A 26,532-nucleotide genomic window follows, 5' to 3' on the forward strand; every position below is an offset into this window, starting at 1 on the left:
ATGGGAGGGATTTTATCTCATTGGCATATCCAAGAGTCTCTACTTGAAAATTAAGATAAGTGATTTCAGCAACCTAAATCTGATGACTTCTGCAGGGACAGAAAGTGATTGAAGGCAGTTCTAGCTTTGATTACCCTGCAGTTTTAGAAAAGGGAATATTGGCTGGGCACAGTGGTGTGCACCTGTAATCTCAGTAATTGGGAAGCCGCAGTGGGAGGAATGCTTGAGCCCAGGAGTTAGAGACCAGCCTGGGCAACATAGCCACATTTAAAGGAATGACAATATTGGATATGAAACAAGTTATTATTCTATCACATCCTTCCTAATTATAAAGTAAAAAGAATATTTCACAATGGCATATCCAGTGGTTAATATTAAAAAGGAGAGTGTCATATATTTGACCACAAAATAAGGAATAATCAGTGATTTTTTTCTTCAGGCATTTACTTGCTAGTTTAAAAACAAAACATTAAAACTATTTTAGACTGTGAAAGTAAGCAACATTCATTTTCATATACTGTGAAATTTTTATGTTTCTTCTTTATCCTATAAATATAAATGAGAAAAGCACTGAACTTAAGCATTAAGGGATACTGTAAAGAAATTGTAAGTAAAACACGTGTTTTGGTTTTTACTACAAAAAAATTGAGTTTTACAGTTAAATATTTATATTTAATTTCAGGTTGCATGAGCACACATGGCCAGAATTTAGAAAAAAATTGTGCCAACTTTGATTGTGTAGACAAATCACTAGCTGAATTGGGATGGCAGATGCTTTTTTTTTTTTTTATGTGGCCAAAATTGAATGTCTTAAGGTAATACATTTGCTCTTCAGACTGACACAGGTGCCACCACTCCTTCTAGCACACAGTCTCCAGAAGTAGTTTAAATTGAATGCCACACTTCTTGCTTATGTGGTCTACACCTCACTATACTTATCCATAAAGTAATGAAAATCACAGTACCTAACTCGTAGCATTTTTTAAAGGTTACATAAAGATCCAGATCTAGATCTAGATCTATCTATCTATCTATTGCTTGAGACAAAATCTGGCATATAGTAAGTTCTCAATAATTGTAGTGGTTGGAGTAAGAGTAAGAGTAATATCTGGTCTCTCCACAAATACATCTTACCTCCTTGGCTTCTGAAGACGTTTGAATTTGTGACTGCAACTCTAAACCTTAATCAGACCTTGGCACTGGTCCACAGCAAAATGACTGGAAGTTATTGACAGAACTCCTGATCAACCTGCATGTTAGTTTACAGTACCTATCTCTCGAATTGTAATTCCACCGCCTTGAGTGTCTTCTTGTTCTGAGTTTTTGACTTGTACATAGAAGCTGACAGGTATTTTCCCAGAGGTGACACCAACCTCTTCACACAGCTTTAATCTGACAGTTTTTAGGTCTTTCTGAAGAGAGTGTATGACAGAAACACCATCAGGTAAGCAGGCCAACAGTTGCATTTGGCATAATTTTACACTTCCTTGAGGGAAGGAAACAGTCAATCTCACAGTTTTTAGTCAGGCTGACACTATCCACATATTTTGCAAGATGCATTCACAAAGTTCAAGTAGTTGACTGACTGAAGCTCAGCCTGGCAAGTGCACTCATCTCATGCTACTCGTCCAGATCCCATGCCTTCCAAGGGTGAGCCAGGCACAGAGTGGCAAGGGGTGCATGAGTGAGTGAGCACAAGGTCTGGCCACTGCACACAGCCAGGCACACTGGCTGCTGCAGTGGGGTAGGCAGCTCCGTGTGCTAGCACAGGCACCAAGTGCAAGCCTGTGGCTGGATTAGATGCACCACAAGCAGCTTCTGCTGTGGGCATCTACATCTTGTCAAGGGGAATGCAGTGGTGCCCGGAAGCTTGGAGCTGCAACCACAGAGCCCCAAAGAGGGTGTCACAGCCCTGGCTCAGGGGTTATACACTTCCTTGAGGGAAGGAAACAGTCAATCTCACCTAGGTCTGGGCTCCCATTGGGCTGCAGCTCTTCTTTCCTTCTAGTTGCCTGCAATGTGGCAAGTCAGGGGTGGTGTTTCAGCCCTGTTTGTGTTACAGCTCTTTCAGTTGTCCCACTTCCAGGAAGAATGAGGTACATGGACAACTGGTAGGTTACCAAGGTGGAGAGGAGGTTTACGGCATGACAGAACAGCTCTCAGGAGACCTGAAGTGGGTAGCCAATTTTCCACAAGCAGGTCATCCAAATGAGTGTCCAGATCTCAGCAGAAAGGAGACCCAAAGTGGGTAGCTCCTATCCACAAGCAGGTTGTCCCAACAAGTCTCCAGCTCTCAGTGGAGAGATGACCCGCAGTGGGTAGCTCTTTTCACAGGCAGGCTGTCTCAACAAGTCAAGGAGACCCAAAGTGGTTAGCTCCTTTGGGCAGCTGTTGGTCTTAATGTTTATGTGAGTCTGGCTGGGTCTGGCGGTTTTATGAGCTCAGAAGGGAGGAAGTGCATGCTGATTGGTCCATAGGCAGACATGGGCAGGACCAGAAAAAGCACCATAAGTTCTTACTCCAGGCCACAGACTCCACCTGGAACTGACAGCTTGGCCCACAGGCTTCAGGCTGTCTCCAGCTTGAAGTTGGGGATTCACTGGAGACCGCCCCTTTCTGCCCAGGAGCCTGTCTGCCTCCTCCCACCATCAACATGTCATCCATGGCACCCAGGCTGTTCATATGGAAGGGCACCTGCAGGCCCATGCCAAGCAGTCCTCAGCCCCCTAGGCCTCCCTCCCATGATCATTGGTGCCCAAAGTCTGGAGGGGGCCAAGGCAACAGGAAGCTCTCATGTTGACACTGCCCAAGCATGCACACATGTGGCCGGGTTGCAATAGCACCCAGGCTCGGCCACGACTTTCCTCCGCCCACTCCCAGGTGCCAGCGGGCAGAGGACAGGCAATGGGAGCAAGCCCTTTCACACCAGAAGGGGCAAGGGGCTTCCTGGGTTCCCAAGAGCACAGGGATGCCTGGGTCCAAAGCCATGGCTAGTCAGTTGCAGCTGTGCCCAGGAGCATGGGGCTCCAGCCCTGATGACTTGGTAGCGGGCAGGGATCCTGCCTGTTCATGGCACCTGCTGACTCTGTGGAGTGCGTAACCCTGGCCGTGCCTCCTCTGTGCAGCCCACATCTTAGTAACGGCAGTTCCAGACAGGGCTGGCATCAGCAGTACCATCAACTTTACTGTGCATGTGTTTTTGACACCAAGTCTTTTTTGCTTTCTTATTTTGGAATGACAAGCATCTCAAAGTCATTATTTTAGTTACTTGGGTTATATAAATCATTGGATAAACTAGTATCTATCTTCTCGCTTTTTGGAATTTGAGACAATTATGCAAAATAAGAATTATTAATCAGATTCTATTTTCTTTCACAAGTTTTAGTATTTTCCAAGATAAAATAATGGTCAGTCTAGTGCTGTCACATAGATAAACAATATGAATCACAGATATGAGTTGCTGTTAAACTTAACATTTTCTAGGAACCAAATTAATATAAATTTAAAAAACAAACTGATGAAATTAATCTTCATAGTGTCTTTTATCAAACCCACTACCCAAAATATTATTTTTTCATGTAATCAATATAAAAATTATTCAGATATCCAAAATATCACTTCAATGGTTAATGTAAAATTATTGAGATAAGTTTAAAAACTGTCTTCAAGCACTTGTATTTTATACTTATAGCACATCTCTATTCGATTGATAGCCACATGTGGCTTGTGTTATCATATAAGACAGCAGAAATTGGGACATTCCATTCTGTCCCAATGAATGGAATGTCTTCATTCCATTCATTTATTCATTAAGTCAACAAATGAAATATTAATTAATGGCAAATATATTTGTATTGTCTATGTCTTAATCCATTTTGAGTTACTATAAAGGAATACCTGAGGCAAAGTAACTTATAAATAAAACTTATAAATAAAAGAGGTTTATTTGGCTTACAATTCAGCAGGCTGTACAAGAAGGAGGGTGCTGACATCTGCTCAGTTTCTGATTTTATAGGCAGCTTCCACTCAAAGTGGAAGACAAAGTGGACCAGCATATGCAGAGAAAGGAATGGTGGGGGGGCAGTGCCAGGGTATTTTAAACAACCAGCTCTTACGGTTACTAATACATCAAGAAGTCACTCACCTGGTGAAGGATCCATCACCATGACCCAAACACTGTCCATTAGGTCCCGCCTTCAATATTAGTGAAGTATCTTATCATTATTAGCGAAGTGTCTTATCATTATGATAAGATACTTCTTATCAATATTAGTGAAGTATCTTATCATTATGACTATTGTTTAAATTTCTAAAAGCATTGCTCCAATTACTATTGCTGCATAATAAGTCACCCCAAATCGTATTAGTGTAAAATCACCATTTTATTATGCTCATAGATTCTGTGGTCAGGATATGAAAAGGCAGAGCAGAGGTGACATGTTTCTGCTCCACAGGTTCTAGAGCCTTGAAGGTAAGTCTCGTTGACTGGGAATGGCTCAATGTCTGGGATCCAGAATCTTCTGGAATCTTGTTCATTCACGTATCTGTTGCCTAATCTGGGTTAACTTAAAGACAAGGATGGCCAACTATAGCCACATGTGGCTTCTCCATGTAGTTTGACCTCCTCACTGCTTGGCCTCTGAGGTTGAACTTTCCAGGTTGGGGCTCAGGACCCCAAGTGCAGGTGTTGCAGCAAATAAGACCAAAATTGCATTGCCTTATCACACTGTGCCTTGGAAGTCACACAGCATCATCTCCATTCCTTTCCATTGGTTTCAGATAAGTCATTAAGTTCAGTTACTCAAAGGGAGGTGACATAGATCTTCCCTCTTTACTTAGGTGTCAGAATTTTAGAACATGTTTTACAATGATCACACAACTTTTCTTTCTGAACACTTTGCTTCATACCTTCCCATATCCAGAGTTATGAATTCTCCTGCCTATATCTATTGTAACCCCAAATATTGACTGTACTCAGAGATTCATCAGAGATTTCATGTCTATATGCCCAGAGCCTGATATAATGTCACTTTATTACACACATAATATAGAATTTTGAGGATTACATTAACTGATACATGTTAAGTATCCTGCAGAGAGCTGGCACATTGGATATGCTCAATTATTGTTAGCTTTAAGTGTCTTAAACAGCTAGTATTATGATGATAAATCTTTGTCCATGTTTCATCTCCATGACTTATCATGTGTTTTGCCTTGACTACATTACTTGAATTCTTGAAGCCTCTGTTTCTCTTTTGTAATGGAAGGTAATAATAGTACATTTTATAGGATATTAATAGTATTAAATGAGATAATCCATATAAAGCACTTACTATAGTGTCTGGTACACAGTAAGCCAAGTGTCTTATGAAAATTTGTCTAGAAGTTTTAACTGACACAAATTTCTCCATGAATTATTCTTTTTAATCAACCAAAAGGAGGAAGTAGTCATTTATTACAAACAACAGAGAGAGAAAAATTCTGGCCACTTTAATTCTGATGTATTTTATTACATAAGATCATTTGTGTTCTGGAAATAGTCTAAGACTAATTAAAATCAAGTAAATGTCCAGATTGACAATAATAATAATGGGGTATCTATTGGAAACATTTATAATTAATTAAATAAAATTAGGATTGTTAGCTATTTTCTTACATGTCTGATTCCTACTTTAGTATAGACCATTAAGAAAAAAGTTGACACAAAGTTCTATTGTCATTCTCCTATCTATACATTTCAATGTATTGAAGTCCTTCCTAAGTGACTAAGAAATTGCTATTCATATGTGTTTATAATTTCATACTCCAGAAATCACTATCACAGTTTAAAATGGGTTAATTTTACCAATAACCATGTGGAGAGTATTTGAATGGTAATGATAACAGTAGTTATATAAAATGTAACTCATATTTTTGTTTAAATTGTACCTTTATTTTCTCAACAGTCCAAAGGCATGAATCCATAGTGAATCATACCATATTGGAAATGCTATATCAGGCTGGTGTGTTAACTGCATAACTGCAGTCTTTCCCCCTCTACAACGTAACTGCAAAAAAAAAGTGCCAGACATTCCATTTAACTCAATCTAACCCTTGTTGAAGGATCTCTCACTCATGATTTTTTTCATACCACCTATTTGATTTGTATTGCAAATATGCAGTTTTTTCTGGGACATTGTTATTAGCTTCTTATATATGGTTCACAGATGATACTAAGAAAACTAGTCAAAAGTCTAGATGAAGCAGAGCTGTTAGAAAGCATCATTGAGCTAAGTTAAGAGGCCAAGACCCAACCAAAGCCCAGGGTGTCTGTGCCCTGGGAACAGTGTGTTCTGTGGTCATGAGGCCAGGCCACCAGTGCCCACTCATCAGGGACTGGGTTCTGTCCTATTGTGGCTCCTTCCAGTTCAGTCCCATCGGGGCCTCTAAGCACATGACCCAGCATCCAAGAATCACTCCAGGAAGCCTGGCAGCTCAGCTCACTCCATCCCTTCTTACCTACAGCAAAAACATCACGGCATCAGCTGCACAGATAAATGGCCATGAATGCTTAACAGGTGGAATAAATCTAGGAACAGCGAGAAGGCACAGCAGTGAGTGAGGGTCCCTGTGACCGCTCTTCAGGGTTTAGGACAGGTGCCCACTTTTGCTGCCTGGTGCTGCCTGCCTCTCAGACAGAGCAGGGCACACTGTCCTCACTCAAAGGACAACAGGCCTGGTCCCCAGCCTTCCTGCCCATCTCTGCAAGGATCACCTTGCTGGGAGTAACCTGATGCCTGGGCCTGGGCCACTTCTAAGCCAGGAACAGGAACCTTCTAGTCACTCCAAAGGAAGGAATAAATCCAGACCAGAGTTCACAACCTGAGCTCTTGCCCACTCTTTTTTCACTGGAAGGGAGGCCCAGTTCTTGGCAGACTGAACCTCTCCTGAGGAACCATGGAGCCAAAGGCTGGAAGCTTCCAGAATCCTTAGGCTCAGATCCTCCTTGGGGTCACCCTGAGGCCTATCTCACCAGAGCATTCTTCTGTCCACAGACGTCTCATTGGGTCTACGAAGGAATCCTCACAGAGGTCTGGGGTCCAGTATGGTCCCCCCTACTGAATGTCAAGAAGGCCAAGAACCAGGGAAACACCAGCCTGGTCCTTCCAGTCCCAGCCAGAGCAGAATGCATAGGCCAGACCGTGTCAGAAGCCCAGTTACCCAGATGGAGGGAAAGTCAACTCCAAGGGGGTGGAAGGGATCAGTCACACATCTTGGGCAGACAGTGGTGTGGGCAACACAGGTGAGCTGCATGCTGCTGACTTTCCCTGGCTATGGAAATGAAGTAACTGCAGAAAAAGCCTCCTTTCCTTGCATAATGGTTGTTTTATGACAGCAGTTTTGACAGTGAGTCTTGTGTCTGTTCTGAGGCTTGGCACTGCTGTATAGAAAATGGAGCAGGCCAAGATGTCCTCAGTGAACATGCACCAGAATGACCTAGATGTGAGCCAAACCTTCACAAGTCACACCATGTTCAGAGAGCGCTGCAGCGTCAAGTAAGGCAGGTGGGGCCTGGAGAGTCCCAGGGGAGGTGGGGAATCCGGAGGGATGGGGCATCTGAGGGACAGTGGGGAGGTCTCAGGACAGGGGTAGGGTCTCAGAGAAGAGGGTGACAGCCCAGCCTACTGCCTGGAGATCTGGCCTTGGGAAGGGTCTGCAGAAGGGCCTGAAACAGTGAGGTTTCCAGGGCAGTCCAGGGGGTTCTTAGCACCTCTGCTCCTTCCATGAAGAAAGCAAATGTTGTGCACCCAGATTGCCACTTTAAAGTGGCTCCTACGGTGCTTGATTGATGGGACAAGTGTGCACAGGAAACCCCAGGTCAGGGACCTTGCTGCCCCACAAGGCCTGGTTTCCCCAGCCCAGGGGTCTGGCGCCTGCAGAAGGATCCAGCTCCCCTTTTCTGCACAGGAAGTAGAGGCAGGTCCTTGAAGGGCATGCAAACCATGCCCTGCCATAGAAGGGACATCACACAGCTGAGGCTGGGACTCAGGGCCAGCATCCTGGGCAGACTGGGCCAGGACTCATCTTGGGAGAGCACTTGGGAAGCCCCTTTTGTCAGGGGCCACCTTTGATGGAGATGAGAACACCCCCATAAGCAGCTGCAGGACCTTATCTGATCCAGCCTCCTTGTGGGGGGGCCTCATCCCATGCAGAGGGGGACCCCGACACCACAGACTGAGGCCCCAGTAGGCCCTGCTCAGGCCACCAGCCCTCTGCCTTGAAGGGCCAGGTCCTGCCAGGCCTGCTGTCCCCACAAACCCACTTCAAGCTCATCACAAACTTATCCTGAGGCTCTGGAACATCTGCCTTCTGCAGGGCGAGCTCACGCTCATAGCCAGGGCGCATGCGGCATTGAAAGTGCATAGAACCTTGTCCCCATGTACAGAAGGTGCCAGGGGAGCACACAAGCACACCAAACCTGGTTCCCACAGGACCCTCTGCTTTAGCCCAGAGGGAGGGCTAAGCCAAGCCAGGCCTGGTGGGCTGGACAGGGCACCATGAGTCCTCTTGGAAACTGAACCTACCCCTGACACAACTGAGATGAAATGCAGGAGTGTGGCAAGTGCTTCCCTGCCTGGGCCTCCCTGATCCGTGGCCTCCTGTGCAGAGCTGGATCCTAGGGGTGTCCAGAAAGGACCCAGCACTGCCCAGTGCAAGGTGCCCAGGACAAACAGGGTGAAGGCACAGACCCCTCCAAGAAGACTCCTGACCTGATGCCAGCCCCAAACCTAGACCCTCTCCTGAAGGGAGACATGAGAAACATATTTATCAGAAACTGGAATAAAAACATGCACTAAAAGCTCAGGAAGGTTTTGTGAGTTCCTAGCATCTCTACACACTGACTAGTGACAGTTTATTCCTGCAGTAAGCCTGTCTATAACAGTGAATAAAGTGCTTGTTTTTTTTTTCCTGCAAATTCTTCACTCTCATAAAAAGATTATGAAGCATATAAAACAGGAAAATGTGGCTCAATAGAAATAAACCTTCAGAAAACAAGACTAAAGACAAACAGATTTATGTCTTGCTTTATGAATAATTTAAAACAACTGTGTCATCCCAAGTATTTGGAAGGCTGGGGTGGAAGGATCACTCAGGACCAAGAATTCAGTGCTGCAGCGACCTATGATCTTGCTGTGGCACTTTATCCGAGATGACAGAGACGTTCTGTCTCAAAAATAAAAACGAGAATACTGTGCCCACCAAAGCTAGCCTTCAAACACAAAAAATAAATAAAGACTTTCCCAGGCAACTGAAAGCTGAGGGAATTTCTTGACACCAGATGAGTCTTACAGAAAATGCCAAGGACAATTTTGTAAAAGGAATGAACACTGACATGTAACAAAGAAACATCTAAAGTTATAAAACTCACGGGTAGAAGTATTAATAGGAATACAGAAAAACTCTGAATAATACTATAATTGTGGTAGGTAAACTGCTTATATCATAAGTATGGACAAAATACAAAAGTACTAGCCTCAAGAATAATTATGACAATTGATTAAGAGATAGGTTTTATAAGAAGATGTTAATTTAAAATATCAAAAAGTAAGAGTGTCACGGGGATGGTGTTAAAGTGTAGAGTGTTTTATATTACTTGTATTTGTAACTAAAGTTAAGTTGTTATTAGTTTAAAAGAACATGTTATAACCATAAGAAGTTTTGTTAAGCATTCATTGTTATCTACAAAACAAAAATCTATAATAGATACATTATAAGACAGCATAAAATTATAGCATGCTACTAGAGAAAATCACTTAACCACAAAGGAAGACAGTAAGAGAGGAAGAAAGAAAAAAAAGATTTACAAAAAAAACCAGAAAAGAAGTAACAAAATGGTAGTGGAAAACCCTTACCTATAAATAATAACCTTGAATGTAGATGGATTATATTATTCAATTAAAAAATGAAGCATGGCTGAATGGATTTAAAAAAGACCAAATATATGCTGTCTACAAAAATGTCACTTAATCTGCAAAAACACATAGACTTAAAGTGATGGAAAAAGGTATACCATGAAGTGAAAACCCAGAAAGAGCAAGAGTAGATACAGTTATATTAGATAAAATTGACTTTAAATCAGAATGGTAAAATGCCATTATAAAATAATAAAGAGGTCAATACTACAAGGGTTTATAACAATTGTAAATAAATATTTACTAAACACTGAGGCATCAAAATATCGAAAGTAAATATTAATAGGCTTAGAGGGAGAAATTAACTATAATGCAATAATAATAGGAAATGTCAACACAAAAATAGAGTTAAACTGCACTTTATACCAAATGTACCTACAGGACATTTACCGAGCATTTCCTCCAGCATCAGCAAAATATAAAATTTTCTGGACAGGACATGGGATATTCTTTAGCATAGACTATATGTTAAGTCACAATAAAGGTCTTAATAAATTTATAAAGATTGAAGTTACATTAACTGTATTACCTGACCAAAATGTAAGAAAACTAAAAATGAATAACAGAAGGGGTGGTGAAATCTATACAAATTTATAGAAATTAAATGACATGCTCTAGAACAACGAGTAGGTAAGTGAAAAAACTGAAAAGTGGTAAATTTCTTGAGACAAATGAAAATGAAAATACCACATATCAAAAAAAGCGAGATACAGCAAAAGCAATGACAAGAGAAAAGTTTATAACAATAGACACCTACATGAAAAAGAAGAGATATTTCAAATTAACAACCTAATATTACATCTCAAAAAACCAGCAAAACAAGAAACAAATGTCAAAAAGTAGAAGAAAAGAAATAACAAAAATCAAAGTAAAAATAAATAAAATAGAGAATTAAAAATAGAAAATATGAATGATGGAGCCGGTTTATTGAAATAATAAAATCAACACTTCCTACTAGACTAAGAAAGTAACAGAGAAGACTCAAATAAATAAAAGACATACAAAGGATCACAAGAGACTATTAAGATCAACTGTATGTCAACAAAATGAAAAACTGGGAAAAAAATAGATAAATGTGTGGTAACATACAACCTAGTAAGATTAAATCATGAAAAAACAGCAAATATAAAAAGACAAATAATTAGTATCAAGATCAAACTGGAAATAAAGACTCTCCTCTCAAAAAAAAAAGCCCAGGGACTAATGGCTTTACTGTTAACGTCTGAAAACATTTAAAGAAGAATTAACACCAATACTTCTCAAATCTTTACCAAATATGAAAGAGGAGGAAATTACTCCAAACTCACTCTACAAGGCCAGTATTACCATGATACCAAAATCACAACAAAAAGTAAAAGTACGGACCAGTATCTCTCATGAACACAGATGCAAAAATACTTGAAAAAAACATCAGGAATTTGAACTCAACGACACTTTAAAAAGATTATTTACCATGAACCAGTGGAGTTTATCCCAAAGATGCAAAAATGGTTCAATATAGTCATATCAATAAACAAGATTCATCACAACATAATCAAAGTCATCACAACATAATCAAAGTCAAAAACTATATAGTCATTTCAATGCATCCAAAAACATGTATTCAGTAAAATTTAGCACCATTCATAAAGAGTTTTGCAGATAAAAACTCTCTACAATTTAGATATTGGAGGAACATACTTCCACAAAATAAAAAGCCACATATGAAAAACCAATGGCTAACATTATACTAAATGGGGGAAAATTAAAAGCCCTTCCCCAAGATATGTAACAAACCAAGTAAGCCTACTTCTACCATTTTTTTTCAACATAGTACTTGAAGTCCCAGCCAGAACAACTATGCAAGAGAAAGAAAAAAAAGGACATCTAAATTGGTAAAAAGGAAGTAAAGTTGTTTTCACTGATGACATGATTATGTATATAGAAAATCTTGATTCCGTTAAGAAACTATTAGAACTAATACATTAACTTAGTAAAGTGGCAGGATACAGAATCAACATACAAAATAAGTAGCATTTCTATATGTCAATAACAAAGTATCTGAAAAAAATTAAGAAAGCAATCTTATATATAATTGCTACAGAATAAAATAAAATACCTATGAATAAATTTAACCAAGGAAGTGTAAGATATATACAGTAATTATTAGGTTTTTGCAAAACTAATTGCAGCTTTTGGCATTAAAAGTAATGTAAACAGTAATATTAAACACTGATAAAAAATTAAAGATACCAAAAAATGATATTCTACATTCATATTTGAAGAATAATATAATTAATATGTTTGCACTTCCCAAAATGATCTACATATTTATGACAATTTTCATCAAAATGTCAATGAAATTCTTCATAGAAATAGAAAAAAATAACAAAATTCAAATGAAACAAAAAAATACTAAAAATAGCCAAAGCACTCTTGAGAGAAAGAACACACACAAAGCTGGACACATTGCATCACCTGACTTCAAGACATACTACAAATCTATGGTAACAAAAATTACATGGTATTGACAATAATAACAGACACTTAGACCAGTGGAACAAATTAGAGAACCCAGAAATAAATCCACACTAAAAAGACAACTGAGTTTTTGACAAAGGTACAAGAACACACATTGGAGGAAAATAGTCTCTTCAATAAATGATGCTGAAAAAACCTGTATATCTACATGCAGGCTAATAAAACCAGATCCTTATTTCTCACCATATTCATAAATCCACTTAAATGCATTAAGAACTGAAGTATACAACCCAAAACTACGATACTACTTGAAGAAAACAAATGGGGAATTCTCTATGACACTGATCTTCAAATGAAGTTTTTGTGTAGGACCTCAAGAGCGTAGGCAACACAAGAAAATACAGGCAAATAGATTATAGCAAACTAAAAAGGTGCAAAGAAAACAAAAAAATCAATATAGTGAAGACACAAGCTGCAGAATGGGCACAAACATTTGCAAACTATACAAATATCCTGAGTATATAAAGGATTCAAACGACTAACCAGCAAGCAAACAACACAACAAAACAAATAATCCAATTTAAAAATGACAAAATGACAAAATAGACAGTCTTCCAAAAAAAAAGTGTGCAAATGACTGGCAGGTTTATAACAAAATGCTCAACGTTACTAACTATAAGGGAAATGAAAATTGAAGCTACAATGAGATACCATCCCACCCTAGTAACAATGGCTAGTATCAAGAAGACAAAATATAACAAATACACGTGAGGATGTAGTGAGAGGAAAACTCTTTGACACTGTTGGTGGGGACATAGCTTAGTACAATCACTATAAAAGATAGTATGGTGAGTTCTCCAAAAGTTAAAAATAGAACTAACATATGGTTCATTACTGACTACTGGCATACAGCCAAAGTAATTAAAATCAGTATGTCAAAAAGATATTTGCACTATGATATTTATTCCAGCACTATTCACAGTAGCCAAGAGATAAAATCAAAACGTGTTCATCAGTAAATAAATAGATAAAGAGAATGTGGTATATGTATACACAATGGAATACTATTTGACTACAGAAAGGCACAAAATACTGTCATTTGTGGCAATATGTGTGAACCTAGATAATATAATGTTCAATGAAATAAACCATAGACTGAAAGACAAATATTGCATGAGCTCACTAATAAGTAGAATATAGGAAAGCTGATCTTGCAGAAGTTAAGCATAGACTGGTGGTTACCAGAGTCTGGGGAAGGGTCTGGGAAGAAAAAGACTAAGAGAGGTCATTCTTTGGGTGCAAAGTTACAATTAGATAGAATAAATAAGTTCTGGTGTTCTATTACACAGTTGGGTAACTCTAACAACTATGGTATAATAACCACATATATTTTATAATAGCTAGAAAACAGTAACTTGAAAGTTATCACTATAAAGAAGGGATAATGGCTTGAGATCATGAACATGCTAATTACCCTAATTTTATTATGACACAATGTACATGTTTTAAAACATTACACTATACCCTATAAATATTTGAAATCAGGGCCTGGCACGGTGGCTCACGCCTGTAATCCCAACACTTTGGGAGGCCGAGGTGGGTGGATCATGAAGTCAGGAGATTGAGACCATCCTGGCCAACATGGTGAAACCCTGTCTCTACTAAACATACAAAAATTAGCCGGGTGTAGTGGCATGGGCCTGTAGTCCCAGCTGCTCCAGAGGCTGAGGCAGGAGAATCGCTTGAACCCACGAGGCAGAGGTTGCAGTGAGTCGACATGGCGCCACTGCACTCCAGCCTGGAGACACAGCGAGCCTCCATCTCAAAAAAAAAAAAAAAAAAAAAAAAAAAAGAAATTATGTGACACTTACAGAATAACTTACTAACTTAAATAAATAAATTTACCAAGGCAAAAAATTCCAAGTTCTTGAAGCTGTGTGCTGTGTGTTTTTTGTAGAATACCTTTTCCAGTTTACCAGAATGTTTTCAACTTGGCCTTTCCCTGTATTTTCTGCTTGTCCAGAGATTGAAGATCAAACAGACATCAGAAATTAGGGTCTTTCTAGGTCTTTTCTGAGCTAGCACCTGGGCCTAATCCTGCATATTGCCTGCTAGATTGTCTTAACTATGTGGACAATTCTCAAATATCTTATTCCCAAAGCACTGACTCTCCATTCTTTCCTGTTAGGCATTTCAGTGTGATTACTTTTTGCCCCAAAGAAATTCCTTTGCTCAAGGTTATTGATTTGAAATCCTTTTTTTTTCTTTTCATGAAGAAATCGACTGCTATAAATTTGCTGTATCTGGCATGCTTTGTTGTGTTGAATAAACATTTTTATTTATGTGAAATATTTTCTAATTCTTAAATTTTTCTTTGACACATTGGCTATTTAGAATTTCACTGCTTAATTTTCACGTAACTGACTTACCAAAATTTCCTGATGTCATTAATTTTTAATTTTATTCCGTTGCAGTCAGAGAAAATACTTTGCATTTCACAATTCTTTTAATTTTCTTGTGTATTTAATCACCTAGAGTATAGTTTATTCCGAAGAACATTCCATGTGCACTAAAAATGCCTAGCCTATTCCTGTCAGGTGGATCCGACTACACATGTCTTTTAGATCTCAGTGGTTTTGTTTTCTTCAAGTCTGTTTACTCTTTGACCTGTTGACTGTTTCTTAATTTGTTATTGAGAGTATTTAAATCTCTGTTATTTTTCGATTATTTCTTGCTTGCTTTATTTTTGTCAGTCTTTGTTTGCCTCATGTATTTTCTTTCTCATTCCTTATTTGCATATTGGTTGATGATTGTTACATCTTCCTAAGGAATTGACTCTTTTTTGGTCAATAATGAATGTCTCACTTTACGCCTAAGCATGTGTTTTTATTTTTATTCGTTTTAAATTTCTTTTTTTTTTTTTTTTTTTTTTTTGTGAGACGGCGTTTCGCTCTTGTTGCTGAGGCTGGAGTGCAATGGCACAATCTTGGCTCACCTCAACCTTTGCCTCCCGGATTCAAGCGGTTCTCCTGCCTCAGCTTCCCAAGTAGCTGGGATTACAGGTATGCATTACCACGCCTGGCTAATTTTGTATTTTTAGTAGAGATGGGGTTTCTCCATATTAGTCAGGCTGGTCTTGAACTCACGATCTCAGGTGATCTGCCCGCCTTGGCCTCCCAAAGTGCTGGGATTATAGGCGTGAGCCACTGCACCTGGCCTAAATTCTTTTTTATTTGTGTAATTGCAACTACAACTTTATTATGGCTGCTTTTTGCAAGCTTTATTCTTTCACATCTACACAATTTGTTTATTAGGATCCAAAGCAATTGTGCTGTACACAACATATATTAGTATCATATTTTTATATTCTGTCTAACAATCTCAGTTTTTCTTATTTAATTAATCTTATTATATTTAGTATTATTTATATAGCTGGATTTATTTTTTCTGTATTATTTTTTCTACATATCACAGGTGTATTTTATTTCTTTTCCTACTAGTTTGCCTTCTTTTGCATTAAGAAAGCATTTTTATGTAACACTGCAATTTTTAAAATAATTTTTAATATATATTTGGAGCTATCTCGTTCTTTTAGGGCTTCTGATATACGTCTTCATCAATCAGAATCTGTTTTACATTTATAATAACTTAATACTGATGAGTTATACAAATGTTCTATGTATTTTTATTTCTGCTTATTTTGTGACATAAATTTTACACTTATTACATCTACATATAATATAAACATTATTTTACACTTATTATTTTATATAATTTTTTTAATGAGAAAAGAGAGCAGATATAGCTACAAATTGTTTGACATTAACCTTTCTTTTTCCCATTTCTGAATTTTCTCATTTGTTCCAGAATATTCAGCTAATTTTTATTGCAAAATATATTATAACTCATCTATTTTGTTCAGTTATTGGTGAATATATTACACGTATTTGTAATTGGTCCAACAATACAATTTTATTTATATTGTTATACATTCATTTTTAAAAATAATGTAAGAAATAAAAAATGTATGCATGATGTCTTTACAATGACGTGATTACTGGTGCTTTTGTCATTTCATATAGATTCAAATTATTATTTTTGGTTGATTTCTTTTTTTTTTTTTGAGATGGAGTCTCGCTCTGTCGCCCAGGCTGGAGTTTAATATTTCGATTAAAAATGACTTCTGCAATATATTAAAGGCAATTATCAATTGTTTAGCTCTGGCAGGTGAGAAAACAAATTTTTTTTTTTTGAGACAGAGTCTCGCTCTGTCACCCAGGCTATAGTGCAGTGGCCGGATCTCAGCTCACTGCAAGCTCCGCCTCCTGGTTTACCCCATTCTCCTGCCTCAGCCTCCCCAGTAGCTGGGACTACAGGCGCCCGCCACCTTGCCTGGTTAGTTTTCTGTATTTTTTTAGTAGAGATGGGGTTTCACCATGTTAGCCAGGATGGTCTCGATCTCCTGACCTCGTGATCCGCCCATCTCGGTCTGCTGGGATTACAAGCTCGAGCCACCGCGCCCGGCCGAGAAAAATTTTTGAAGATACAATCAATTCAGTCATACTCTATTTGTGTCCTCTAATTTATGACAACCAAGATCGTGAGGGCCAAGATTGCTTATCTCGTCTGGGATCAGCATCAATGCTCGCAAGAGCCTTAGTAGAAAAACACACCATCTGATCATGCAGAAGATTATTCCATTTCAGTGTGTTTAGGTTATTTACAGAGTAAGGAGAATGAATTAGCATACACTGGATGTTTTTTAGGGTGAAAAAATAAAATATTAAAATTCTTATCTATGTTATTTAATCTAATTCTTTGTCTTGTATCTTCTTTTGGTGTTTGGTTCATAAGGGTTATATTAATAAAACTACACAGATATATAGAAAATAACTCATTATACATATATTATTATCTCATGTTCAAATATATTTTTCTAGTACTGAAATGTGATCCTTAAAATTTGGATACCATTAAGCCTTTAATTTAAAATTACTTTTTCTTTTTTTTTCTGATTTCAACTTGATAGCAGAACTGAACTGTGCTGATGGTGTAGATGTATGCTGGTGGAAATCTTTCATTGTTTCCAAGGTAAATGCAATTACTTATTAAAGTTTTGTAGAAAGAGTAATAACTATTTAATCAACTAAATGTCTCCTTTATAAAATCGAACATATCTGGTGGTTTTAGAGCAACTTTTTCTCAGTCACTGATTTTTTATTATTATCCAAGGATACTCAATGTCAACATTTTTGCATCATCTCATATATTTTTATTTATGGAATTGTATAATACGTGACCTCGAATCAGACACACTTTCATTTAAAAAAAAATCTGAGTGAATTTAATGGTGTTTCACTTTTTTAATGTCATGAAGCTAAACTGTTCTTAGACCTGGATTAAAGTAAAATAATAAATGACTTCTGAATCTTGGCCAAATAACATGAAATAGTAACTGCAAAATTGTTCTGCAAAATTTTATAATTTATCTGAAGTTATCCCAAGAAAACTTGAGAGGAATTATCTTTCTTATTGAAGACTAAGTAGTTTTTATCTTATCGAAGATCTAATTGAAGTATTTTTTTTTAATCTTATTGAATACCAAGTCTTATTGAAGACTTAGCATTCTTATTGAATACTAAGACTAAGACTTAAGTAGTTTTCTAGGCTGGTAGAGTATCTCTGTTTTAAGTGAAGTCTCAGGAAGAAGACCAACATGTGACTATTTTGATGCAACTTTATGGTGAAACAAAGTAATTAAAAGTAGTGGCCATCCTCGCCCAGGCCTGTAATCCCAGCACTTTGGGAGGTCAGAAGTTTGAGACCAGCCTGGCCAACATGGTGAAATCTTGTCTACTAAAATACAAAATTTAGCTGGTGTAGTAGGGTGAGTGCCACTTGGGACGCTAAGGTAGGAGAATTGCTTGAACCCAGGAGGCAGAGTTTGCAGTGAGCAGAGATCACGCCACTGCACTCTAACCTGGGTGACAGAGTAAGACTCTGTCTCCAAAAAAAAAAAAAAAAAGTGTTTATTTTGTTGGTAACTGAGAGGAAAATATTTTAAAATGTGTTCTGAGATAAAGAGAGATTGCATAATAAATCTATGGGATGTGAACTAAACTGAGAGACAGCCAGGACCATTTCTATATTATATACAGTAAATTAGGGTTTGATTAAGCAGAATAATGTCCCCCAGCCCCTATAAGGATATTGACATTTGAATTCCAAGATATCACATTACAATTCATGACAGAGAATATAAGGGTGCAGATAGGAGGAAAATGCTATTATGCTGATGAAATATCATGAATTTATCATGGTGAGTCCAGTAAAATCACAAGGGTCAAAAACCATGGAAGAGTGATGATGGACAAATTGTATCAAAATGACAGACCATGAGAAAGACTCAACTGAATAGATTTTTAATTGTTTAGTGAGTCTTTTCATATTAACATACATTTCATTCTATTCAACTGTACAAATACTATTCATTTTATATGCCCAACTGAAGAGCTAAATATAAAATGAGAGAACACAGAATAAGGATATGATTACTGAGATGAAGGCCAAGGTACATGAGGAACATAGATAGTATGCACCTTAGACAGGCAAAATTGAAAATGTATTTATTATATAGAGAGATTCATAATTATATATACATACATTTATTTGGTTTAGAAGATAGTACAGGAGATATATTATCAAGAATTTATATAAGATAGGGTTAATCAAGAAAATGAGAGTAAAATAAAAATAATGATAATAGTAATAATTTTGAACACCGATGAAAGAACATTGATGACACAGATCTATTTTTTTCAGGTCTTCAAAACATGTTTCTTCTATGTCATTAGGATGAACACACATTTCAAAAATAAAACACATAATCATTTTTAAATTAGAAATAAAGCCCTGGCCGTGTGCACTGGCCCACTCCTGTAATCCCAGCACTTTGGAAGGCCGAAGCAAGTGGATCGCCTGCAGTCAGGAGACCGAGACCAGACTGGCCAACGTGGTAAAACCCCATCTCTACTTAAAAGACAAAAATTAGCCAGGCATGGTGGCAGGGGCCTGTAGTCCCAGCTACTTGGGAGGCTAAGGCAGGATAATCACAGATGATCATATTCACTGACTTGTATTGGTCAAGGGGGAGGCTGAGGCAGGACAATCACAGACTATCACATTTACTGAATTGTATTGGTCAAGGAAGTAACTAAGGTCAACCAGATTTATAGGAAGGAAAATTAAACTCCACTTCTTGTTGAGAAAATGGCAAAGTCACATTACAGGAGAATATATGGGAAAGGAAATACTGTTGCTGCTATTTTTGAAAAATACAATCTGCCATATAGGTATTTGAAAACATAACCATTTTTTCCCACTAACTCTTTAAGAATGGAAACTTTTGCTTATTTTATTTTTATCCTCCCTCTTTCCTTTCAATCTGCATGACTATGTCAAGACTAAGATCATACACATTCTAGGAAGCAAATGGGTTTTGTTAAGTTTGAATTGAGAAAGTAGAAGAGAAACCCACACTTTATTAAGTGAGGAGAACAAAGAGCAAATACATCTTTACAAGATTATTTTAGGGGTCTGGACAAACCTTTCTCATAATTTTATTTTTTAGAGATTGGGTCTTTCTCTGTCCCCGGGCTGGAGTGCCGTAGTGCAATCACAGCTCACTGTAACCTCAAACTCCCGGACTCCGGCAATTTTCCCACCTCCGCCTTCTGAGTAGCTGGGACTACAGGTGTGCATCACTGGGCTTGGCTAACTTTTATTTTTATTTTCTTGGAGATATAGTTTCTTGATATGCTGTCTAGGCTGGTCTGAAACTTCTGGCCTCAAGTGATCCTCTCACCTCAGCCTCCCAAAATGTTGGGATTACAGGCTCAAGGTACCACATCCAGACTGAGTTTGTCTGTCTCAACATACAGATTGACTGTGTATTATCAAGGTAGTCCAGTGAAACAAAATCAATAGGAGAGACACAGACATGATAGACAGATGGAGAGATAGCTAGATGGTCAGTAGATAGACACATATCTCTAGAGATAGCAAAACAGAAACAAAATGTTGAGTGCAGTAGAGGAGATATGGGGGTGCTCAGAGCAGAGTGAACAACTGCTCCGAGTGCTGACAACACCCACAATGAGAAATGGCACGTGACATCCCAGCCCATCACTTGACATAGCCGTCTATGTGCCCTACTCCCATTAGTCCATCTGAAATACCCAAAACTCATTGTTTCATTGTTCCCTGAAAACCTCTAGGCAAGATCGTCACCTCTTACTTGTTGAATCCAGTATCTATCAACCCCGGGTGCATAATAGAATTACTAGAGGAGCCTTAAGACATACTCATACTAGACTGGGTGTGGCAGCTTACGTCTATAATCCCAGAACTTTGGGAGGCAAAGATGGGCGGACCACCTGAGGTCAGGAGTTCAAGACCAGCCTGACCAACATGGTGAAACCCCGTCTCTACTAAAATTACAAAATTAGCCAGGCATGGTGGTGCATGCCTATAATCCCAGCTACTCAGGAGGCTGAGACAGGAGACTCGCTAGAACCCAGGAGGCGGAGGTTGCAGTGAGCTGAGATGGCACCATTAAACTCAAGCCTGGGCAATAAGAGTGAGTCTCTGCTTTCTCATGAGTGTCTGAAACCATCAGACACACTGGCACCCACACTCCATCCCCAGCCACAAAAATTCTCCTCCTGGCCTGCACGGGTCCCAGTATCAGCCATGCCTGCTGTCTACACCAAAACAGCCACTGCTGTGGCCCTCAGCCCTGCCCCTCAAGGCCTGGCCCAGCTACCGCCTCAGACCACCTAGAGCCACAGTGAGCTTGAGGTGATGTGGGGCAGGTGGTGCAGCTTCTCTTTTTTTTTTTTCTCTGCCTGCCACAGAAAATGGGACTCAGAGCCCCTGCTGCCAATACCATCAAAAGCCACCCTCAGAAGTAGGCCTGAGGCTTCAGGCTCCCCTAGCACCTCTCCACAGAGCCTTTCTTCCATTTAACCTCCACAGGGGCAACTAACAGGGGGCGACAGTGGGCAGGTCTTTCTCCAGGCGCAATTCCTCCTCCTCTAATTCAGGGACCTTGCTCTCGGCCCCCAGCAGAGCCTTTGTTCCTAGGTGGCCTGCCCATGGCAGAGGCCAGCCTAACCCCTTTCCGCCTGCTGAGGTCTGGGCTCCTTGGCAATTTTTAACCCATCAGCCTCCTCTAGCCTGCTGGAGCTTTCACAGCATCTTGGCACTCACAGGGCAGGGCAGCCTGCAGGCATCAGGCAGTGGCTGACAGAGCCTCACATAGGCACTTGCAGGCATCCTGGGATCTCCCCAGAAGGGTCCTGTTTTCCCTAGCCTTTTTTTTTTTTTTTTTTTTGAGACACAGTCTCTGACCCAGGCTGGAGTGCAGTGGCCTTGGCTCACTGCAAACTCCACCTCCCAGGTTCAAGCAATTTTGCTGCCACAGCCTCCGGAGTAGCTGGGATTACAGGCACCCATCACCACACCTGGGTAATTTTTGTATTTTTAGTAGAGACAGGCTTTCACCGTGTTAGCCAGGCTGGTCTCGAACTCCTGACCTCCTGATCTGCCCACCTCAGCCTCCCAAAGTGCTCGGATTACAGGCGTGAGTCACCATGCCCGGCCTCCCAGCCCATTCCTTAGAGTAATGCCGACTACACCAGCTCTTCCCTCAGGCTGAACCAGTGGCTGGAGTTGCCCCAAAAGTGACAGAAGCGGAATTCCCACAAGACACTACCCCAAACCATCCTGAAATGGAGCAGTTGGAATTCCAAAGAAAGAAGCCCTGAAGCCCAGAGTGGTCTGTCCAAAGCATGCATTAGAGGAACCAACACAGAGGGGGCTGCAGCGTATCCTTGCAAGGCACGAATCAGAGATATTCTACCCAAGTATGTCTGCAATGAGTGGGTCTGGTTATGGAGTTCACATGAAGGTTTAAGGAATTTGGCCTCGGGCCAGGGCTAGTTTCTTTCAATGCTGTGGACAACATCCTAAACATTTTTATCAGCACCTGGGAATGGTCGAGACCTTGACTTGGGTTGAAGCCTGCAGGGAAAAACCTGAAGTTAAAGCTGGCCATATCACAAGAGTGTTCAAGTTACTCTGTAATTCTGTCTTACACAAGGGTGACAGAGGAAAAAAAGTGGGTAGGAAGCAAGGTAATAGCCATTATTCTTTGCAGTAAGATTTTCTTTTTTTTTTTTGAGACGGAGTCCCACTCTGTCACCCATGATGCAGTGTATTGCTGTGATCTCAGCTCACAGCAACCTCCGCCTCCTGGGTTCAAGCAATTCTTCTGCCTCAGCCTGCCAAGTAGCTGGGATTACAGGCACCCACGACCACGCCCACCTAATTTTTATATTTTTAGTAGAGTCAGAGTTTCACCATGTTGACCAGACTGATTTGGAGCTCCTGACCTCAAGTGATCCGCCCCCCTCGGCCTCCCAAAGTCCTAGGATTACAGGTGTGACCTACCATGCCTGGCCTGCAATAAGAATTTGTACTGGGAAGTGGAAGTCAGTTGTTCTTCAAGATCATTTCCTGTATTTGGTTTCCTGTGCATATCTATATCGGTTTTGCTGGGGGGAGAGTTGTCAATTTCTACATAAAAACATAGCTAGGAATTTGAAGGGATTATATCGAATTTCTCGGTCCATTTGTGGGATATTGTTATCTTGGAAATATTAAGTATTTTCATCCTTAAAAATTAGACACCTTTCAATTATTTCAGATCTTTCTTTCAGCGTTAATAAAAATTAAGTGTAGGCCAGGCATGGTGGCTCCCGACTATAATCCCAACACTATAGTAGGCAGAAGCAGGCAGATTGCTTGAGCCTAGTTGGAGACCAGCGTGGGGAACGTGGAGAAACCTGTCTCTACAAGAAATACAAACATTAGTCAGGCATGGTGGCGCACACCTGTAATCCCAACTATTGCTGAGGCTGAGGCAGGTGGATCAATTGAGTCCAGGAGGTCGAGACTGCAGTGAGCTGTGATCACACCACTGCACTCCAGCCTGGGCAACAGAGCAAGATCTTGTCCACAAAAAAAAAAAAAAATGTGTAAAATTGTTGCACTTACATTACTTTTTCTAAATATTTTTGAAGTTATTATAAATCAAATGTATATATTTTATTTTCATTGTTGGTTGCTTTAAGTATAATTTTTTTATGTGTATCTTGTACCTTGTGACACTGATTAACTTATTGATTCTAGTGGTATTTTAGTGAAACTCTTACACATTTTTATATAAAGGATTATGTCATTTGCAATTAAGACAGTTCTAGAAGTTGATATGGTTAAGGAGGCTGAGTAGTCAGGACCCCAGCAGAGCCTGTGAGCAGGTCGTACTGAAGGAAGGGGCCCAGGTGATGGAACTTCAAGTAACTTCATGTCCTTGGTGACAGACCCACCAGAATTTCAAACTCTGGTAACCAGAAACCCTTATTCTAGACACAGCCCTGTATCAAGCTAATTTCATGCAGACGCTCAAGAGCAAGATGTTCTCCTGCTATATCCTGACTTCCTGAGGTTCTCATCTGTGGAAGGCTTGAAGTGAGGGCGTCACTTGACAGGGGGCACCCATAGGTAACATAGGGCAGCTCAGGGCAGACCCATCCAGGCCAGACCTCGCCTAAGATCCCACCTGGGCAACCCCACATTCCTGCCCATCACCACGTGTTAGGGGAGCCAGAGATGAGGCTTCCCTCCCTGGACAGGAGCAGGCTGTCAGGCATTGGGAATCTGATGGGTCTACCAAGATCATATCCCAGGTCATGGCTGGCAGGATAAGAAGTGAGTGTTGGGGAACAAGTTTGTCTACTCAGATGCTAACCCCAAGACTTCACACTGTAATCTGGTTTTCTCTCTAGCTGGAAGTCTATGCAGATGCTCCTATGTGTGTGATTTGGGGAGCAGAATTTCTAATTGGGCTTTCTCCCTGCAGAAATAGCCAGGCAGGTTACTGACACCTTTTGGCCCAGCTGCTGGGCACTCTCCTTGCACAGCTTCACGCAGATCAGTAAAAATAAGTAATAGGTTCAACCACTCTATCTCCTTGGACAAAGGGCAGGTGCACCATGCCACCAACCATGGCCAGCGTTGCTGTGGGGCGACAGTAGGAACAGAGGGGTCACCTCAGACAGGAATCCAAGAAAATCAGGGCAGGCCCAGGACCCAGACTCAAATATGGAAACTCCATTGCCTCTGTCCCAGGGCTTTCACACCTAAGTGACCCCCAGTTCCCGCCCAAAAGAACTGGACCTTCATTCGTCTCCAACAGAAACTTGGTTTGATGCTAAGTTCTTGCTCACACAGTTGTAGAAAGAGGAGACAAATAGCTTTGTCTTGTTTACACTAGGCCATGAGTGCCTTTTTATGTTGCTATCTATATTCTTCTTTTTTTTTTTTTTTTTGAGACAGAGTCTCACTCTGTCACCCAGGCTGGAGTGCAGTGGCCCGATCTCTGCTCACTGCAACCTCTGCCTCCCGGGTTCCAGTGATTCTACTGCCTCAGCCTCCCAGGCAGCTGAGATTGCAGGCAGGTGCCACCACACCCAGCTAACTTTTGTATTTTTAGGAGAGACAGGGTTTCACCATGTTAGCCAGGCTGGTCCTGAACTCCTGACCTCAGGTGATCTGCGTGCCTCAGCCTTCCAAAGTGCTAGGATTACAAGCATGAAACACAATGCCCAGCCTATTTATATTGTTTTAAACACCCGCCCCATGTATTTCCTGTAGCAGGCAACCCCACTGCCCTGCCAGAACTTTAAGATTTAAAAGTCCACACTCTAGTATGCTTTTTACACAAAAAGGGAGCCAAAAGGGGGAGGAAGGATGGTTAAGCTGCTCTATGTATTGGTTATCCCACAGAACTCATTCCTGTAGCCCCATCAGGGCTGGAGCTGCAACCTCACATGGCTTCATAATATTCCATAAAGGAGCCCATTTCCCTCAGCAGTTCAGCCTTGCAATGCAGGTGGAGCCTGGACATGATGATCTTCTGTTTCAATTTCGGCCACTCTTCAGGAAACATCCTAAATGTGCCCTAATAGTCTGTAACCATCTGCTAGAGCGTCCATACACACCACTGCAGACTGAAGGACTTTAACAGCAGAAACTTAGTTTTCCACAATTCTGGAGAACAGAAATCCAACAAGCTGTTAGCTGGGATGGTTTCTCTGTGAACTCTCTTCTTGGCTTGTAGACAGCTGACTTCTATCTCTGCGTCCTTACTGCCTCTTCTAATAAGGACTCCAGTCATATTGGATTTGGGTCTACTCCAATAAACTCAAAACTAGTGACATTCTGAGGCGCTGAGTGTTAGAACGTGAACTTTGGGGAGGGGACACCACTCAGCCCATTGGACGTATTATTCCCTTGTAGATGACAAACTCCCAGGAGATTACTCGGTGGAAGGATATGCACATGTAAAATTGTAATAGCTATAGACCGATCACTTTCCAAAAGGGCTTTGGAAGGTACACTGCCACCAGCAATGTCTGAATGTAGCTGCTTCCCTGAATCCAGATTCTCCCGGATGTTCACTTTAATTTGTTGCCAATCTGGTATCCATGTGGCAAATAAAATCATGTTGATATCCAGTTTTCCGACCGAAATTTTTGAGTCATCTTTGAATTGCTTCATACATATGTGTTTTCCCTGAGTCATCTGCTTCGATTCTTGGCCCTTTAAATGGGCTTTCTCCCATCCTGGACTCTCCCAGCATATGCCCCCTTGTCATGTCTGGAATTGTAGTTGTTTGGCAAAGTTCCTTTTAATGTTAAAAAACTGTATTGCTAAAGTCAAAAAAGTATTCCTAGGCTGTCTTGCCCTGTGTCTGTCTTGCCTCTATTCTAAAATAGAAAATGAGGCTTCTTGAGGCCCTTTCCATCCACGTGAGGAGCAGACAGAGTCTCCAGAAGCTTGAGGGAAATTTCTTGCAGGCCTCACTGTTTACAGTTCTCAGTTCTGACCTATGTGCTGTTGAGTCTGTGTTTTCCCAACTCTGTAAGAACGACGTTTTTTGAGGACTCTCTGGGATAATTCTCTTTGTACAGGCTGTTAATATAGGTGGGTGCTG

General features: G+C 40.2%; 1 protein-coding gene across 12 annotated transcripts in view; it reads left to right on the forward strand.

The window, feature by feature from the left end:
* The window catches only part of LOC140711153 (neuronal pentraxin-2-like), a 101,683-nt gene that overhangs the window by 74,952 nt on the left and 199 nt on the right, over nucleotides 1-26,532 (forward strand). For 2 of the 12 annotated variants that reach the window (XR_012092289.1, XR_012092284.1), the window contains 3 exons: nucleotides 15,353-15,475; nucleotides 17,443-17,504; nucleotides 25,323-25,428. Coding sequence is in view for 1 of the 12 variants with exons in the window: in XM_073014059.1 (XP_072870160.1) it covers nucleotides 17,443-17,451 (9 nt within the window). In the remaining 11 variants the exon portion in view is untranslated. Of the gene's footprint in view, nucleotides 1-7,183; nucleotides 7,283-15,352; nucleotides 15,476-17,442; nucleotides 17,514-19,235; nucleotides 19,342-22,191; nucleotides 22,340-22,458; nucleotides 22,610-25,322; nucleotides 25,429-26,532 lie in introns of those variants that run through there. The other 10 variants (XR_012092293.1, XR_012092287.1, XR_012092285.1 and 7 more) reach the window with 10 other exon arrangements.

Source organism: Chlorocebus sabaeus, unplaced genomic scaffold (assembly GCF_047675955.1).
Source record: "Chlorocebus sabaeus isolate Y175 unplaced genomic scaffold, mChlSab1.0.hap1 unalloc_scaffold_235, whole genome shotgun sequence".
In the NCBI taxonomy this organism is placed as follows: Eukaryota; Metazoa; Chordata; class Mammalia; order Primates; family Cercopithecidae; genus Chlorocebus; species Chlorocebus sabaeus.